The following is an 18,613-nucleotide window of genomic DNA, read 5'->3' as shown; positions in this document are numbered from 1 at the left end:
CGCCACCCCCACACACACACGCACACACACCCACCCGTCTCCTGTGGGCAGGGGTGGGCAGCCAGGGGCATCTGCTGCCCACAGGGCACCGCCCCCTGCACTTCCACACGGGGCCACCTTCGCTTAGGGCCTGTCCGCAGCCGGGGCCCTGGAGTCACGAGGCCAGTTGGGGGTCACTGCCAGGCTCTGGCATCTGACAGGGGTCGGGGGGGCGGGGCTCGGCTCGGGCTGACCAGTGGTGTGAGGGCTGCATACTGGGGGGGGGGGGGCACTGGAGCAGGAGCGGGGAGGAACCACTCACTGCCCCGCAGAGCTGCACTGCCTGTGCTGGGAATGGGCTGGGCCCCCCCCCCATCGGGCCCCTCCCCAGACACTCCGCTGGCCGAATACAGCTGCAGGGGACCGGGTGCGGTCACTGGCTCGCAGCAGCACGGCCTGGTTGCAGCCTCCTCACCGAGGGGCGGGGTCGTGGGGGCTGCCGGGCGCCAGTGCTCAGGACCCGCGTCTGGCACTGGTGCAGTTGGAAGGGGGAGCAGCCAGCATTCCAGAGTGAGGGCCAGCCACCGGCGTGCAGAGCCCATTGGGGTCTCCAGAAGATTCCACTGGGAATGCGCAAGCCACCACCCACCACCCAGGACCTCGGTGTCTGCTCAGACACAGCCACCTGTGCCTCCTGAGAGGCAGCTGTGGGCCCTGTGCCCTCGGGGGGGGCTGGCACACCACCGCTCGGGGGCCCTGACAGAATGTCCATCTCCGGGGGGGGGGGGGGGGGGCTTTGCATCACCGTGACCCGCGTCTTGCCCTGGACTCGGGTTGCCTTTGCTCTCAGCCAGCAGCGACCACAACCCGCCCTCCCTTTCTGCTTTGTCTCAAGAACGTTCTCTCTCGAGGAGTCCCACTGCACCCTGCGTCCCTGCAGAGCCGGGTCTCGGGGGCTGCTCTGCGGCCCCCTCCCTGGCCCTGCCGTGTTCGCACCCGGCGCAACGGGTGGGCGAGGTGCCCCGCTGGGCGGGTCTCCCCTGCCGCCCTGACCCGTGGTTCTCGTTCGCGTTTCCCTGCCGCCCGGCGGCGCACACCCCGAACCCTGCTCGTCCTCCGCGGGGTCCCGCCCCTCCGGCGTTCCCGCCCACGGTGACCCTGGTGCCGTCCGTGTGTGGGGTCCTGCTGCTTCGTCTCTGCAGAAGCACCTGTCAGACCCCCGTTACCGAGTTCTAGGGCTCCGTGCGCCCCACGAACAAGTCGCCCACGTGGGGGGGGGGTGGACGCGCAGACAGTTCCTGCCCCTCTCGAACAACCTCCGTTGAATTTGTTCCTGGGCAGCTCGCTCCTTGTGCCGCTGCGAAGGGGATTCTTTCACTTCCGTTTCGGACTGTTCACCGAAAGGTGATGCAAACACAGTTGGTTTTTATCGATCCCGAACCCTCCAGTCTTGCCAGACTAACTCCTGGTCCTAGTGCTCGCTTTGAAGATTCCGCCCGGGGGTCCGCGTCTCTGTCCCGTGCGTCTGTGGGTCTGTCTGTGCGCACGTGGGGTCCCCAGCGAACCTGGGGCGCTCTCGGCTCCACGCCGCGCGTCTGTCGGCGCCTGCCCGGCGCTCTGTGCTCCTGCGGCTCTGCGTTTCCTCCCCTCCCCCCCCTCCGGCGTGCCCACTCTCCTGCGCCCCACCCTCGAGTCCACCGCCGCGGCCCGTCCGCTCCCCTGCGCGCCCCCCTGGGCAGTGCGCGGCCTCCCGCCTCCGAGCCGTCCTTCCGTGCCGCGCACACCGGCCACGGCCCTCCCTGTCCGGCACGGCCTCGGGCCGACTCTGCCGCCGGCCTGTTCACTGCTGTGTGGGTCACTTTCCTGCGTTTTTTGTTGCAGATCGGACGTTTTGGATGAAATATTTAACAACTCTGGGTACTGACCACCACCCCCCCCCGCCCCAGGCTCCTCGCTGTCGTGAGCAGCTGGAGTCTCCCGCCGGGGTCTGTGGCCCCGCAGCCGCAGACTCGGACGCTCGCCTCGGGGAGGGGCCGCTCTGCAGCCCGGGACGCTCCGAGTTAGGTCCGCGGCCCCGCCCCCCTGGCCGTGCACCACGTCCCCGCCGCCCCCGCCGCCCCCGCCGCCCCCGCCGGTGGAGAGCCCCGGGCTTGACCTCCCCCCGCCCTGCTGCCTGGAGTCTGCGGCGCCTGCAGGAAGGGACCAGGCCCCGCAGCCCGCCTCTCCCCGGCGAAGCAGCTGCAGAGTCCCCGGGCCGGGGCCGGGGCCGGGGCCGGGGCCGGGGGCCGGGGGCGGGGGGCGGGGGGCGGGGGCGGCCTCTTGCGGCTTCGCGCCCCGCCGCCCCAGGAGCTGGGGGGCGTGTCCAAGGCGGGGTCCCCCCCACAGTGGGGCTGAGCGGGAGGAGGGAGCCCCACCTCTCAGTGGCACCACCTGGGCTCGGCTGCAGGTGGGGGGGAGGCCACGGGGCAGGAAATGGGAAATCCCCCCAGGGAGGAAGCCCCGGACGGCGGGGGGTGGGGGGACGGGCTGTGTCCGCGGCCGCCGGGCCTGGGGGTGAATTCCCTTGGCCGGCCCCGCCGGGGGTCCGCTCGGCTGATTGACTCCGAGTCCCCGCCTCGCCCTGGCTTCGGGGGTCGGGCCCGCGTTTCCCTGCGTCCTCCTCCAGTTCTCGTCCCGCCGCCCGGGCCCCCCGGGCCCCCGGGCGAGTCTTCTCTCCGCGGGCTGCCCTCCCGCGCCCGGCGGGGGGGCCTCTAACTGTCGCCCTCGTCCTCGCCCGCGGAGCAGCCCGCCCGGCGCGGCGCCCGTGTCCGGGGGCTCTTCCCTCGCGGCGGGCTCTGCCGGGGTTTTCCCCGCGTCTCGCCACGTGGGCCGCTGCCTGCGGACGCCCCGGGGGCCGGTGCTCGAGTCCTGCACCTCCGCGCCGCCGCCACACGGCCGGCCACCTTTGCCCAGCCCAGCGGGACGTCCCCGGTCGGGCCGGTGGTCTCCCGCTGTGTCCTGGGCGGCTGGGCGGCCGGGTTCGAGTCGTCCGTCCGTGTGAGCCAGCCGGCAGCCCTCCCGGGCCGCGGTGGTGGCCCCTGGTTCCAGTGACAGTGTGGTGCAGACAGGCTGGGGGCACGGCCCCTGCTGGGGTCCCCGGATGGGGGGATAGGAAGGTGCTCTGTAGTGGGATCCCCCTGGCCGGAGCCCCCCACGCCCCCTGCAGCGCCTGGGCTGGGGGGAGCTGGGCCCCTCTGCGGGCCCGCCCTCCGAGTGCCCCTGAGGGGCCTGCGCGGGGTGTCTCCGGCTCCCGGCGTTTACCCTCGGGCTACGCGGGGGCGAGGAGGCAGCCTGTGCCGTCTCGGCCGCACCCAGAGCCCCTCGAGCCCTCCGACGGGCTGTCGGTTCCCAGCGGTGGCCGCAGAGCGGGCAGCGGGCAGGCCAGTGGAGCTAGGAAGGACAGGCCGCGCGACTCGCAGCCCCTGGGAGTGGGGGCCAAGTGGCGGGAAGGGAGTCCCCGCAGGGGCCCGCGGATGGGCCGGTTTCCAACGACTGCAGGGACGGAGGATGCGGGCCGGGCGGTTGGTGCAGCAGAGACGCCGGGCGGGGGGCTCCGGGGCGGGGCGGCAGGGGACCCGGCGGCGGACACAGCCTCCCGCCAACAGCGGGCCCGACTCCCTGCCCGTCTGCGCCGGCCCGGGCGGGGACCGTGTCTCCCGGAGCCTGGCACGGGCGGGGGCTCGCGCCCTGGGGCGGGGCCGGGTTGGGGGAGGAGGGTGGGTCTCTCCGGGTTCCAGGCAGAGCTGAGGGTGGGGCAGCGGTGCTCAGGGACCAGCTTCCTCTCCGGCTCTGGTTGCCATGGAGACCAACTGCTAGCACCAGCCAATCAGGATGCGCGGGGCCAGCTCACGTCTTGGATGGAGACATCGGGCTGGGCGGGGACACTGACCCGCGCAGGTGGAGGCCACGAAGGGGGAATGGGGGGGCGAGGAGGGGCTGCGTCGCCTCCGCAAAGCGCCCTGGTCCGCAGAACCTCCAACCACCCCCGCCCCGCACCCCGAGGTCTGGCGACGCGGCGCGCACACTCACTCACGGCGGGGCGGCGCCGGCGTCACCCACTGACCGCCCCCCTCCCTCCCGGGCGAGGGGCGGTGGCTGCGCTGCGAGCTCCACGGGACGGACTCCGGGATCCGGCCTGACCGGACGCTGACACTCTGCCCGCCTCCTCGGTCCCGCTCACCTCGCGTCCCAGCGTCTCCTCCGCGCCCCTTGGCGCACTTCGGCCCGGGACGTTTGCCAGGTCGCCTGTGCTCGCGGCGCCCTGCGGGGCTCTCCCGACCGGACGCCGGGGCCCCCTGGCTCCCTGCTCCGGGAGAGCAAGCGGTCACCAGCCGTCCAGCCGGGGCGACACAGGACAAAGACGCTCCTGAAGCTCTCGTCCAGGCCCGCGCACGGGCGTCTGGGAGTGACTGCTGTGTGGCTAACTTTGCCGTCATCCATTCTGTTTCAGAGGTTAGCATTCACACGCTTTCCTATTTAAACCGTGAGTCGGGACCACTTCCGACACACCTCCCGCACCAGGTGCGAGGGCCTCTGCTCGGGGCCGACGGGGCTGTTTCCCGGGCCTCCCGGCGCCGCAGAGAAGGAGGGGCGCATGCAGGAGGGGCGGCCTTCTCTGCACGGGTCGGTGCTTCCTTTGCTCTCGGCAGAGACCCCTTGATGGGACCTGCTGGGCCTGCTGCCCCCAGGAGTGTCGGCTCCTGTGGGATCTCCCCCGGCCCCGAACACAGACAGACATTCCTCCAGCTGTGGGGCCGCTCTCTCGGAGCGGGCAGTGTCACAAACCTGTCTGACTTTCGCTGGGACTCTCCCCCATTCTGTCCTTTCTCTTCTGAAGTGCGTCACCTGGAGGGGTCTGCGTGAGCGGGTTCTGGAGTCCCCCCATCACCCCCTCAGACCCAGGGGACCTGCAGCTGGGACACACCAGCGACCTGCCTGGCCGCGGCCCCGCCCCCACAGCTGCTCCCCACCGACACTGGGGCCTGGGGCTCGGCTTTGCGACCGGCCTGTGCCCTCCCTGCGCAGTCGGAGCCCGGGGGGGCTCCTGCAGAAAGGGGAGGCCTGTTCCAGACCAGCGGCCCCGTGGCCGCGACGCAGCATCTGCAGAACAGCCGTGGGAACCGTCCGCCCGGGTCAGAAGGCGCAAACCCGAGCAGATGCCTCACCGGAGACGGTGCGCACTCGCTGCAGGCGAACACCACACTGGGTGTGAACGCTCCCAATCCCTCGTGTTTGCACCGTCCAGAGGGTGCCGATGGTAGTGTGGTATAAATCCCTAATGCTCTTCTACGTGTGTGGTTTTGTAAAGCAAATACGGGTTCCTGGTGTCCCCTCTCGCAGCATGTGACTCCTGTCCGTGGCGTCCACCGTGCGTGCCCCGTGGTGTCCGTGTCCTGCTGTGTTTCCGTGCGCACGTGAACAGTCCACTGCTGCTCTCCCGGGTTCTACACGCAGGGGCCGTGGCGTGCAGCCCGGCAGGGAGACCGGTGCGCACAGCCCTCGGCCTGTCCTCGGGGCCCATCACTAGAAGTTGGGGTGCAGCGGGTGTGTGGGTCCACCCCCCTCAGGAACGGCCACACCGGCCCCCTTCCACGTCAGAGCACTGGCTCCTCTGAGCCTCCCCCGCCCTGGGTGTCTGTCGTCATTAAAGAACATTTGCCACTTTTAACAGAGGAAAAAAATGGTGTCTCCTTGCTTCGATTTGCATTTGTTATTTCCAATGAAATTTTATATGCTTTCTGGTCGTTTGTACCTTTCTGAGAACTGCCAGACATTGCTGCCGGCAGCCAAAAGCGCTGGTCCGTCCTTTCGGTCTGACTCGGAGAAACAAAGGTGCTGAGCCGTGGACACGAGGTCCCCGCGCGTCCTTGGGGGGGAGAATGTGACGACGCAGAGGCAGCCTGAGCCCTGTTCTGCTTGTCTTCCGTTCCCGTCTCCCTGGTGCCCCAGGAGTGCACCCACGCCCCAAGTGGGGCTGTGGGCCCTCTGCCTCCCGTGTCCAGCCATCGGATGCCGGGGGCTGCGGGGGTCGACGACCCCAATACTCAAGGGCTCAGGACCCCAGCTCAGTGCACTGACACCCGTGGGGGACCCCATGCAGCCCTGACCCCCACCCACTCATGGGGTGTGAGCCTCTAGTGAAAGCCCCCGAAGCTGTACCTGCAGGAATAACCCAGAGTCTAGGTCAATGTCAGGGAGCAGCACTTTGCCTGTCCTTCCTCTCGGCAGCCAGCAGAGGGCAGTAGAGGCTGGTGCCCGTTTGGGGCTCTGCCTGATGAGGCCTTAGAGCCGCCCAGCCCCAGGGCCAGGATTCTGGAGGTCAGGGGCCTTGAGTCTGGGGCTAGGAACATGGGAAGTAAGAGGACCCTCATGGGCCTCTTGGCCAAGAGGGTGTGTACACGCCGCCTACTCTGAAAAAGCGGCCCGGGAGGAAGGAAGTAGCCCAGGGTGCAGCCACACCTGTTCTCAGGTGCCGGGGTGTCCGTCAGAGGACCGGAGGCAGCTAAGAGCTACCTGCCTGGACACACAGAGGCTCTTCTTCTGTGAGCTCCACAAGCCCCACTGCCAGGCTCTGCGGGTGGAGCTCCTCCCGGGGCCGCACTGCTCCCCTGGTGAGACCCACGGAGAAGACGAGACCCTCTCCCTGCGCTGTCCGTCTTCACTCCTCAAAGCCCGGCTCCGTCCGACACCGACACACCCTCCTTCCCTGTTTGGGCTCCTCTTCGGGGAAAAACACCTTCTTGGCCGTATTTCTGCCTGCGATTCTCCACTTAAACGTGACGAAAACGCTCTGTGTTTGAAACAGATTTTTGTGACGGGCAGTGAGAAGTGGAGACTTCACAACGGCTGGCGTTGCTGGAGCCCTCGGTCCGTTCTGTCCGACTGTCCAGTGTGCTTGTGCCACATGGTCCCCGGCTTTCCCGCCGCCTCCGACGCTGGCAGGGTCTGCAGGGGCGTCCTCGGTCTCAGTCCTGAGATGGGTGGTTCACAGCCTCTCTCTCTTCGTCGGGCTGGCTAGAGGCTGGTTGGTCCCCTTGGTCGTTGAAGAAATTAGCATCGTGCCCTGAATGACAGAGCTCAGTGGACTGAGCGCCGGACTACAAACCAAAGGGCTGCTGGTTCGATTCCCAGTCAGGACACAGGCCTGAGTTGTGGACCAGGTTCCCCAGTAGGGGGCGTGTGCGAGGCAACCACACGTTGATCTTTCTCTCCCTCTCTTTCTCCCTCCCTTCCCCTCTGTCTAACAAATAAATAAATAAATAAAATGTTTTTCAAAAAATTCTTCAATGAAGAGGCATAAGAGTGGCTGATGGGATGAAAACACAAGATGCAGCCCTGGCTGGTGTGGCTCAGTGGATTGAGTGGCATAGGCTGGGGAACCAAAGGGTCACCAGTTTGATTCCCAGTCAGGGCACAGGCCTGGGTTGTGGGCCAGGTACCCACTAGGGGGCGCATGAGAGGCAACCACACAGTGATGTTTCTCTCCCTCTCCCTCCCTCCCTTCCCCTCTCTAGCGAGAAATAAACAACATCTAGAAAACAACAATCCAATAAATTTAAAAAAAAAAACCATAATGTCTCTTTTTGCCTCTGGTCATTTTCTTGCTCCAAAGACAACTTTATCTGAAACAAATGGAGTCATTCCTGCTTTCCTTTCATTAATTTGCCTGGTGATTCTTCCCCTCCTGTACATTCAACCTGCCTATGGGGTTCCACCGAATCTGCCCCCAACGCAACCGGACAGAAGGCCCAAACGCTTGGCTGAAAAGCTCGTTGGGCCAAGAAATGCGTTATTGGCCAGAAAGTTCGTTCGGTAAGCTTAAGAAGCCTGAAAATGTTGCTTATTTTCTTCCATCTTTAATATTAAATGCCTGCACAGAAGTTCACAGCTTTTGGTAAGTTTTTTAAAACTTCATGCTGATATGACAGTTGCCCCAATACAATCTAATGCAATTGTTTCAAGTGAAATTAAAGACAACTCAGTGCTACTACAGTCAGCTTATGGAAAAGCAAGTGGACATTTTTTGGCCAAACAAACTTTCTGGCCAGAGAACGAACATTTTGGCCAGCTGAACCAACTTTTGGTTAAACAAATTTCTTGGCTGAACACAGTCTTTTGGCCAATTGAACGAACATTTTGGCCAGCTGAACCAACTTTCTGGTTAAATGACTTTCTTGGCTGAACGGAGTTTTTTGGCCAATTGAACGAACATTTTGGCCAGCTGAACCAACTTTCTGGTTAAATGACTTTCTTGGCTGAACGGAGTTTTTTGGCCAATTGAACGAACATTTTGGCCAGCTGAACCAACTTTCTGGTTAAATGACTTTCTTGGCTGAACGGAGTTTTTTGGCCAATTGAACGAACATTTTTGGCCAGCTGAACCAACTTTCTGGTCAACCGAATTTCTTGGCTGAATGCACCTTTTTTTGGCCAGCTGAACGAACTTTCTGGCCAATCTAACGCATTTCTTGGCCCAACGAGCTTTTCAGCCAGGCGTTTGGGCCTTCTGTCCGGTTGCGTTGGGGGCAGATTCAGTGGAACCCCATAGGCAGGTTGAATGTACAGGAGGGGAAGAATCACCAGGCAAAATTAACGAAAGGAAAGCAGGAATGACTACATTCGTTTCCGATAAAGTCTTTGGAGCAAGAAAATGACCAGAGGCATAGAGGGACATTATTTTTTTTTAATTTATTGGATTGTTGTTTTCAAGATGTTGTTTATTTCTTTTTAGAGAGGGGAAGGGAGGGGGAGAGAGAGGGAGGGAAACATCACTGTGTGATTGTCTCTCCTGCGCCCCCTAGTGGGTACCTGGCCCACAACTCAGGCCTGTGCCCTGACCGGGAATTAAACTGGCGATCCTTTGGTTCGCCAGTTGCTGCCACTCAACCCACTGAGCCACACCAGCCAGGGCGGAGACATTATGTTTTGATAAAGGATCGACCCACCAAGAAGACACTTTCCACACTGTGTACACACCAAACAGACTGCAAAACGCACGCAGCAAAACCTGGCAGAACTGAAGGAAACGACAACCCGACCCGACAACCCACGGTGACGGCCGGAGACGTCACCCCTCTCTCTGTGGCTGGCGACGGGACAAGGGGGAGGAGCCAGCAAGGAGAGAAAGGAACTCAACAAACACGAACTATTAACACCTAACTCGTCCAATATGAAATGGAAATGTTTAATAACCCTAGAATTGTTTTAAAAATCACATTCATGATTTAATCACTCCCCCAAAGAAATTCCCAGGCCCCAATGGTTTCACTGAAGAATCCGACAAACGCCCGTCCATACTCGGGGTGGGGCCCGGACCCCCAGGCACCGGGCGGGCGCGCACTCTGGGCAGGAGAGGAAAACCCCCGTGTTTTGGGGACTCCGAGGTCCGGGGCCCGCACCCTGGGCTCCGCGTTGGCCTGATGCCCGGCTGTCGTGTGGCCCCCGAATGAGTCGGGATGTCTGTCCCAGACGGTCAGTCCCTCGGGGACGGGCGCTGTGCCCGTGTCGTGCAATCTGAGCTGGACGGACGCGAGTAAACACGGCATCAGGGGCTTCACACAAAGTCTGACTGTGAAGGGGGGGACTCGCCCGTGGAGCTTCCCCAGGGGTGACAGTCGTTTTGGACAGTGGTGGACACGGCCCTGGACCTGGACAGGGCAGCCACAGGGCACCTCCTGCCAGGCGAGGTGGGGTGGCCACGGCCGGGGCGGGGGTGGAAGCTGAGACTCTGTGACGCTGAGGAAACTGGGGGGTTTGCTGCCTTAGCGACGGGCGACACGGTCAGTGCAGAGCCGAGGCAGCCACAGGGCTCACGGTGGAGAGCAGGCCACCCGTCAGGGGCCACCCCGTGAGGCGGCATGCCCTTACACCCGGGCCCCCGGGAGCGGCCTCACCCGGTCCACAGGTGGGGACGCTGCTGCCCGGGGCCCCTCCTGAGTCCAGGCAGTGGCTTCAGCAAGGTCACGGCCAGTCAGCTTGGGGAGAACCACCGCCTCCTGGGGCACTGCTCGAGTGTTCCGCAGCCCCTCTGCGGCTCCCCCAGGGACAGGACAGGACAGCCACCCCCACCTGGCGGGCTGGAGGAGCCCCTCCCCGTGGCTGACCTGCCCCCCCCCCCCGAGTCTCAGACCTGTGCTTCCCACAGGCTGGGCCTGCACAGCTGAGAGGCCGGAAAGGGGTTGGTGACCAGATGCCCCTGGGAGGGGACAGAACACCCTCCGACGGCCCCGGCAGGCGCCTGGTCTCTGGGTTTCCGGGGTCTGTCCTGGGCACATGGGGAGGGGGCCTGCCTCCCCCGCCCGCCCTAGTCGTCTGTTCGCCGATTTCTGGGTCGGCCTGGGCAGGACACGGGCCAGGCCGGGGCAGTGGGGCCGGGGGGTGGGCCGCCACAAGGTTGGCCTTGGTGCCGCTGCCATAACGACGACGTAAACCCTAACAGATGAGGGGACTTGAGAGCCGATGGCGAGAGCTGTTGGCATGGGCCTGACCCACTGCCTGGGCTGAGCCTCCAGCCCCGAGGTCCCGCATCAGCAGCGACGGGGGCACAGCCGCAGGCGTCCCACGGCCCGGGAGCCCTCACCGCCCCGCCCCTCCCCTCCCCTCTCCCTCCGGCCCTCCCCCGCCAGACACGGGACAGATGGGGCGGACCCGCGGGGTGACCCACCCTCCCCCGGGGCTGCCACCCACCCCAGAGGCCCTCTGCCCTCTCCCTTGGGGCTGCCGCCTGTGCCCAGCCCCCTGACCGCGGTGTCCCACCTCCAGGAAAAGGCCTTCACTGGGCTTTTCTGGCTCCAGGTCCTTTCTCAGCCACCGCGGCTGTCTGCCGAGAACCTTCCCGGTGGCCTCACTGGCTGTCACCGTCACCCCGGGAGCCTCCCGGCCTCGCCCGGGCACAGCGGCCCACGGGGAGACCGCCCCAGGCCCCGGGGCCGGTCTGAGATGCGAGATGCCAGATGCGAGCCTCAGGCCTTCGCTGGGTCACGAGTCTCCCGTGTCAGGGCCGTTGGCCTCCTGCCTTAGAACCTTTGTCTGCAAAGCTGTTTCTGGCGGACTCTTTGGGGGCTCTGGGGCGGGGCCCGCAGAGGACACACCCGCTGCCAACAACAGCCGCCGCTCTGACTCCCGACCAGTCCCCGCCCAGCGCGGGCAGGGACAGTGTCTCCCGGAGCCTGGCACGGGGGCGGGGGCGGGGCCGGGGCGCCGGCGGGGACTGGGGCGGGAGGAGGAGGGTGGGTCTCTCCGGGTTCCAGGCGGAGAGCTGAAGGGTGGGGCAGCGGAGCTCCGGGGACCATCTTCCTCTCCGGCTCTGGTTGCCACGGAGCCGGGAGGCGGTTGCCATGGAGACCAACCGGCTAGCACCAGCCAATCAGGATGCGCGGGGCCAGATCACATCTTGGATGCAGGCATCCGGCTGGGTGGGGATGCTGACCCGGGCAGGTGGGGGCCGCGAAGGGGGAACGGGGTGGGGGAGCGGGGGCGGGGGTGAGGAGGGGGCTGCGCCGCCTCACGCAGAGCGCCCCCGTTCCCGGAGCCTCCAGCCTCCTCCTCCCCCGCACCCACCCCGCGGTCTGGCCACACCTGCCTCTCCCTGACCCAGCTGAGGGGTGATGCCACGCGGGCACCAGCCCGGCTTCAGCCAGCCGAGCCCCTCTCTGCCGGGAGGGCGGAAGACTCCGCGGAAAAGCCGGGCCTTCGCTCCGCCCGCGGGAGGAGGGCGCGCGCGGAGGGAGGGACCCGCAGTGCCCGGCGGCGGCGCGCACACTCGCTCAGGGCGGGGCGGTGCTGACGTCACCCACTGACCACCCCCCCCTCCCTCCCGGGCGAGGGGCGGTGGCCGAGGCGTGAGCTCCACGGGAGGGACTCACGGACGGACGGGACAGAAGGACTGCCAGGCCATGCCCGGGGAGGCAGCCCGCGCAGAGCGACTGCCGCCGCCGGAGGCAGGAGGCCCCGGGCCCCGCAAAGGTGAGGCCCGCGCTCTCCGCTGCGTGCGTCTCCCCCACGCCTTGTCCATCCCAGTCCCCTCCCCTCCCCTCCCCTCCCCAGCACCCGGACGCCCGCCGACCGCCGCTCAGCCGCCCTGGGACTGTAGTAAAGGCCGGAGTGACCGGCTGGACCCAGCGCTTCGGACCCGGGGCGCCCCATTGTCTGCGCGCAGCCGCGGGCCTGGGCAGGTCGGGACCTGAACCAGGGGCGGCACGTTCCCGGCTGCACCCTGGGCCCGGGGGGGACACTTGTCCCGCAGACGCCTGAGGGCTGCTGAGGACCGGCCCTGGTCCCCGAGGGGGCTCCGGGAGGGGGCCGACGTCGGGGGAGCCAAAGGGGCTGGAGGAGGGGGGTAGGAGGCCCCGAGGGGTGCGGCCTGGAGCTGCGGGCCTCGGGCTGTCCTTGGAGGGCTGGGTCAGCCACCCTGGAGCCGCGGCTGTCTGCCCGGCCTGGGAAGACCCCGCAGGGCGGTCCTGTGTGACTCTGGGGGCCGAGGGCACCTTGCCGTGGGCAGGCCCGAGCTGTCCAGAGGCCAGGCCCCCTCTGCCCCAGAAGAGGGGGCAGGGCTGGGTCCCCAGGCCCAGGGGCTGGGGCTGGCCCTGCCCAGACTGCCCGATGACCTTGAATGAGCCTCTGACACCTCTGACTTTTAGGCTTCCACTCTACCTCAGCCTTGACCCAGCTCCGCCCTCCCCCGCCCCCGGGGCACTGGGGTCCAGTGGGGGAGGGGCAAGGGTCCCAGGCCAGGCTCAGTGCCCAGGGCCCCACTTTGCCCACCCAGCCACACCCACCTCAGGTATGGGGTGCCCAGCAGACCCCAAGGACCACCCCTCGGGACCCCCTGGCCACCCGGCACCTCAGCAGGGTGACCCCCGGGCGGGGGCTCTACTGTAGCGGACAGGCACCCTGGGGGGGCACCCCTCACACCCTGGGGGGGGGCACCCTTGTTGAGCTTCACCTGGGATCTGAGCGGATGCTCCTGTCTGCAGACAGAAGGCCGAGCCCCGGGAAGCCCATGCCAGGGTGCAGTGTCCCAGCGCTGAGCAGAGCGCAGGCCCCTCGCCCCAGGGCCCTCTGGCCTGGGGGCCGCCGGTGGGCCCCTCCTGCCCAGCCCAGCGAGACAGCAGGTTCCGTGCAAGCAGCCGGCAGGCCCGTGTCCCGGGAGACGCCGCATCACGGGCACTGGGCGCCTCACAGCGCCGCCGGGTGCCCGTCTGAGCCCCGGCCACTCCCCGCTCACCCCCACCCCACGCCGCTCGCTGAGCTCGGGACAGCAATTCTCCCCCAGACACAATTCTTTCCCTTGCCTGCTCCCCCTCTCCTAAAGGCACCCCCCAGCCGGGGGGGGGGACGGGGGGGCGCAGGGCCTCCTGGAGCCGGTGCGAGCTCTCCTCTCCCCCGTCTCTCCGCAGACCTGTCCTGCGACGCCGCCGAGGCCGCCAGCCCAAGAGGGGACCGGCTGGTGCCATGCGCCCTGACTCCCGGACCCAGCGCCCTGGCCCTCGAGTTCCTGCCCAGCAAGCCGGGCGCCCGGCCCCCACCCGAGGGAGCCAGCTGGGATGCAGGGCCCGGCCGGGCACCCTCACCCTGGGCAGCCCCCGAGGAGGGCAGCCCTAGCTCAGGGCCCCCCGAGGTCCAGCCCCCCGAAGGGCCTCTCCCAGCAGCCCTGGAGCCGCGGATCGTGATGGGGGAGGAGACCTGCCAGGTGCCCCTGCCGCCCCCCCGGGCAGCCCTGCCCCTGCCGCGGCCCAGGGACCAGGAGCAGCGGCCCCAGAGCCGGAGCCCGCCCACCGCGCTGTGTCCTCAGGGCGACCTTCCTGTGCCTTTCCCTGCCCCTGACCCCGACTCCTACTTCACGCCTCCCTCCACCCCCAGCGAGGCCCCCGCCCTGCTCCCGGGCCCCCGGCTCCGCCAGGACCGGGAGGGCCCCCAGGCCGAGCCTGAGGCCTCCGGGGACTCGCCGCCCGCCTCGCCCTCCGGCTCCTACGTCACCGCGGACGGGGACAGCTGGGCCTCGTCCCCGTCGGGCTCCCTCAGCCTGCTGGCCCCCTCGGAGGGGCTGGACGCGGCCTCGGACTGGGGCTCCCCCCCGCCAGAGTCGGAGGCCCACGAGTGGGCGCTGCCCCCCGGGGGGTCCCCGGGGCCACCGTCTCCAGAGTCCAGCCTCTCCACGGCCAGCAGCTCCTCCTGCGGCCAGGAGGCCCACTTCTTCGAGCTGGATTTCCTGGCTGACGACCCGATGGTCCCCGCCGCCCTCCTGCCGTTCCGGGGCAGCCTGATCTTCCAGGTGGAGGCCGTGGAGGTGACGCCGCTGCCCCCGGGGCCGGGGCAGGAGGCCGCAGCCCCCGGCAGGGACCAGGCCGGCGAGGACGAGGACGCGGACGCCAGCAGCTTCACGTCCTCCCTGCAGTCCCTGTCCGACCTCTCCATGGCCGAGGGCGTGGACGAGGCCTTCGCCTTCCAGGACGACGCCTCGGCCGCCTCCTCCGACCCCGACTCGGCCTCCTACGCGGGGGCGGAGGATGAGCGGCTGTACAGTGGTGAGCCCCATGCGCAGCCCGCCGCCCCGCCAGGCCCAGAGTCCGGCTGGGCAGCCCCCGCCGGGCTCCCCGGGGCAGCTCGGCCCCAGCGGCAGGACGCGGGGGCCGCCTCAGGCCCTGAGCCCAGCCCCAAGCGCTGGGCCCCGGGAGGGGAGGCGAGCCGGACGCCCCGCCGGGGGGCTCTGCAGGACCCGGAAGAGGACGCAGGCCAGGAGCCCCCACCCGAAGAGGCGGGCCGCACCCCACCTGAGGATGCCGCCCCTGCAGCCACGTGCCTGCCCCGCCGGGATGCGGCCAGCCCTCTCGCCCTGCAGACGGACACAGGCTGCGGCTCCGGGGCCCAGCCCCCGGGCACCGGGGCCCAGCAGGGGGGAGGCAGCACCTGTGGCCGGAAGCCAGACCTCGGGAAGGACACGGGCCACACGGGGGACCCAGGGCCCCGGGCCTTGGGCCCCACCCGACAGGGTTGTCCAGAGCCAGCTGCAGACGCCGGGATGTGCTGGGCCCCACGTGGAGATGTGTGCTCCCCCGAGACTGCCACGGAGGCCCCAGATACCCCTGAACTCGCTTCAAAGACCCAGGACACCCCTGAACTGACCTCGGAGGCCCCGGATACCCCTGAACTCGCTTCAAAGGCCCAGGATACCCCTGAACTCACCTTGAAAGCTCTGGACACCCCTGAACTGACCTCAGAGGCCCAGGACACCTCTGAACTCCTCCTCTTGAAGGCCCAGGACACCCCTAAACTCACTTCAAAGGCCCAGGACACCCCTGAACTCACCTTGAAAGCTCTGGATACTCCTGAACTGACCTCAGAGGCCCAGGACACCCCTGAACTCACCTTGAAAGCTCTGGACACCCCTGAACTGACCTTGGAGGCCCCGGATACCCCTCAACTCCTCCTCTTGAAGGCCCAGGACACCCCTGAACTCACTTCAAAGGCCCAGGACATGCCTGAACTCACCTTGAAAGCTCTAGATACCCCTGACCTGACCTTGGAGGCCCAGGACACCCCTGAACTCACTTCAAAGGCCCTGGACACCCCAGAATTCGCCAAGGAGGCCCTCAACACCCCCGAGCCGGCTGCGGATATCCAGGACCCCTCACATCCCCCCATGGAGACCCTTGACACCCCAGACTCCCCCAGCCCTACCGTGGAGGTTCTGGATACTTCTGAGCCCTCGGCAAAGACCCCAGACCTCCCCAATCCCACCTTGGAGCTCCCAGACACCGCTGAGCCTGCTGCGGAGATCCAAGTCCCCCCGCAGTGCCCTATGGAGGTCCTGGACCACCCGGACCTCCACAAGGAGGACTCGGGCTGCCCCAAGGTCACCTTGGAGACCCCAGAACCTTCACATCTCCCCACAGAACCCGTGGACTCCCCCAAAGAGACCCTGGCTCCACCTGGGCCTCCCTCCAGGGGGGCCGAAGTAGCTGAAGGTCTGCTGGCCCCCCACGGAGAAGCCCCTCACGGGGCCCCCCTGCCTGTTGGTGAGGGGGCTGAGCCCCACTCACCCTCACAGGAGGCCCCAGGGGCGGAGGAACGGGGGCCCGGCAGCCTCAGGCCGCCCTCCCGTGGCCCTGGGCGGGCTCCTGGAAGCAGCGGCCCCCAGGCTGGCGCGGTGCACGCCCAGAGCCACGCAGGGACTGGGGGGGTCACGCCGGGGCCCAGGCCGCAGCCGGCTGTGGCCTCGGAGTCTCCAGCAGGGGCTGCGCCCAGGCTGGGCGGAGGCTGCCCCGAGGAGCCTGTGCCCCCATCTGCACCGCGGCCCCCACGGCCGGAGCTGAGCCCGGGTGGGGACGAGCAGGCCCGGGCGGCCCCTGGGGCCCCCGGCCCCTCCCCACCGCAGCCGCGGGGCAGGCTCCGGAGCCCTGGGCCCCCCACTCCCGGCGCACTCACGGGGGCGGCCCCTCCCCCGGCAGCACCCTCCGTCCCCTGCCCTTGCCAGGGTCCCCGAGAGGGCTCGGGTGAGGACCAGGAGCCCCCCAGCTCTCCAGACCGCCTGCCACCCCAGGCAGGAGCCCCACGGGCAGTGGCCGCCTCCTCAGGAACCAGGAAGCCCCCCGGGGCTGGGCCACGGGTCAGCCTCCCGCCCCACGCCCCCCTCCTCAGCCCCTCGGCTGCCCCCGTGGGGGGCACCCATACCAAAGACCCGGCCTTGTGGATCCCACCCCCCTGCCAAGTGCCTCCTGGCTCTGGGCCCCGGAGCCCGGCCAGCCCTCAAGGGTCCCCGGCCACGGAGCAGCAGGATGACCAAGACAGTCTGGAGGAAGGTGAGGGCCGGGCCGGGGCAGAGGGCCGGGCGGTGGCGGGATGGCGGAGGCCCCAGCCCCGCGGGGCAGGGCTCCCCTCACACCTCCCGCCCCCAGAGTCGCCCCGGGCCCCAGGCCAGCCCTCGGACAGCCACGGGGAGTCGTCCGCCGAGCTGGAGGAGCAGGAGCCCCCAGGACCTCAGGCCGTGCAGGGCTCAGCCCAGGTGCCTGCTGTGGGGAGGGTGCAGGGGCGGGGGCGGGGGGCCCACACCCCCCCTCGGCGCTGAGACCCACCCCTCCCCAGGCCCCGGCCAGCGGCAGCGAGGAGACGTCGGCCAAAGCCAAGCAGAGCCGCAGCGAGAAGAAGGCCAGGAAGGTGGGCTGGGACCCCGCTCCCTGGGGAGGGCCGACTGGCCTGGGAGCCCCCCCTCAGGACTGGGGCCCCGCCCACCCCTGGCCCCTGGGGAAGCCGGGTGACAGGACTCCCCCCTGAAACAGCCGGGCCCCAGCAGCCCGAGTCCTCACGCTGCCCGACCCACGGGGGCCCCGGCCCGCAGTGTGCCAGCCAGGCCGCCCCCCAGCACAGCCCTCGGCCGCACCCAGGCCTGAGCCTGCCATGCCCCCAGGCCATGTCCAAGCTGGGCTTGCGGCAGATCCAGGGCGTCACCAGGATCACCATCCAGAAGTCCAAGAACATCCTCTTTGTCATCGCCAAGCCCGATGTCTTCAAGAGCCCGGCCTCGGACACCTACGTGGTCTTCGGGGAGGCCAAGGTCAGGGAGGTGGGGGCATGGGCGTGGGCGTGGGCGGGGCGGGCTCGCTCACGGCTGGCTGCCCGCGCTGCAGATCGAGGACCTGTCCCAGCAAGTGCACAGAGCAGCCGCCGAGAAGTTCAAGGTGCCCACGGAGCCCTCCGCCCTGGTCCCCGAGTCCGTGCCGGGGCCACGGGTGAGACCGGAGTGTGAGGAGGAGGAGGAGGGCGAGGAGGAGGAGGTGAGCCCCTTGGAGGCGGCGGGAGGCGAGGGCTCTGGTGGGGAGGGGCAGCCCCAGCACCTGCTGCCCTCCCCCCAAGGTGGACGAGGCGGGCCTGGAGCTGCGGGACATTGAGCTGGTGATGGCCCAGGCCAACGTGTCCCGGGCCAAGGCCGTGCGGGCCCTGCGGGACAACCAGAGCGACATCGTCAACGCCATCATGGTGAGTGGCCGGCCCTCCTCGGCCCCCCCCCACCCCCCCGCTGCAGCTCCACCGGGCCACCCCCAGCCAGGGCCCTCTCCTCGTGTCCTGCAGGAGCTGACCATGTAGCCACGGGCCAGTGCGCGGCCCCACCCCGACCCCAGCTCTGCCGCCCAGGGAATGGGGGTTCCCTTCGCCTCTGCTCCTGCTGCAACCGCTCCCCAAGCGTAGCCTCTCGCCCAGCGGGGCGTGGGAGCCACGTGACACCCAAGGACGGCAGTCCTCCGCTTGTGTCCCACGGGGGACCTCCCCAGGTGACCCACTCCCACCCTCTGGGGGCGCCCAGCTTCCGCGGGGGCTGCAGGCAGACCAGTCACCTGGTGGCGGCCCAGCTGTGGGCCCCAGGACTGGCTCCGGGGGAGCTCCCCCGGCCCCGGACGCACAGGGTGGTCCCGCAGGCACCGGGCTGCGGGGGCTGCAGGGAGGCAGCCTTGCTCGGGGCCAGCGGTTCAGGGGCCCAGCTGTAGGGGGCCCCGCCCTCCCCACACCTCCCTCCTCCCAATCCCAGGGACCTGCAGAATGGGGTTCACGTCCTAGGACCAGGTGACCAGGGTCCCAGGATAGCACGGTGGGGGGCCCTGCA

The 18,613-nt window shown here is 68.2% G+C and overlaps 2 protein-coding genes across 2 annotated transcripts; one reads left to right on the top strand and one right to left on the bottom strand.

The window, feature by feature from the left end:
- Window positions 1–123: 123 nt before the first annotated feature.
- LOC123812145 (basic salivary proline-rich protein 1-like) lies at window positions 124–4,458 on the bottom strand. Its single transcript, XM_045828813.1, has 3 exons — window positions 4,199–4,458; window positions 2,394–3,139; window positions 124–254 (listed from the first exon to the last, which is right to left on the bottom strand). The coding sequence occupies exons 1-3, from the start codon at window positions 4,456–4,458 to the stop codon at window positions 124–126; spliced, it is 1,137 nt and encodes a 378-aa protein (XP_045684769.1).
- A 7,358-nt stretch (window positions 4,459–11,816) lies between these two features.
- NACAD (NAC alpha domain containing) lies at window positions 11,817–18,223 on the top strand. Its single transcript, XM_045827164.1, has 8 exons — window positions 11,817–11,982; window positions 13,416–16,817; window positions 16,914–17,020; window positions 17,101–17,172; window positions 17,423–17,569; window positions 17,643–17,789; window positions 17,869–17,991; window positions 18,085–18,223. The coding sequence occupies exons 1-8, from the start codon at window positions 11,913–11,915 to the stop codon at window positions 18,097–18,099; spliced, it is 4,083 nt and encodes a 1,360-aa protein (XP_045683120.1). The 5' UTR covers window positions 11,817–11,912; the 3' UTR covers window positions 18,100–18,223.
- The last annotated feature ends 390 nt before the right edge of the window (window positions 18,224–18,613 follow it).

This window comes from Phyllostomus hastatus, unplaced genomic scaffold (genome assembly GCF_019186645.2).
Source record: "Phyllostomus hastatus isolate PE091 unplaced genomic scaffold, TTU_PhHast_1.1 phas_scaffold_78, whole genome shotgun sequence".
NCBI classification, from domain to species: Eukaryota; Metazoa; Chordata; class Mammalia; order Chiroptera; family Phyllostomidae; genus Phyllostomus; species Phyllostomus hastatus.
The sequence above is the reverse complement of the archived record's forward strand: the minus strand, read 5'-3'. Positions and strand labels throughout refer to the sequence as shown.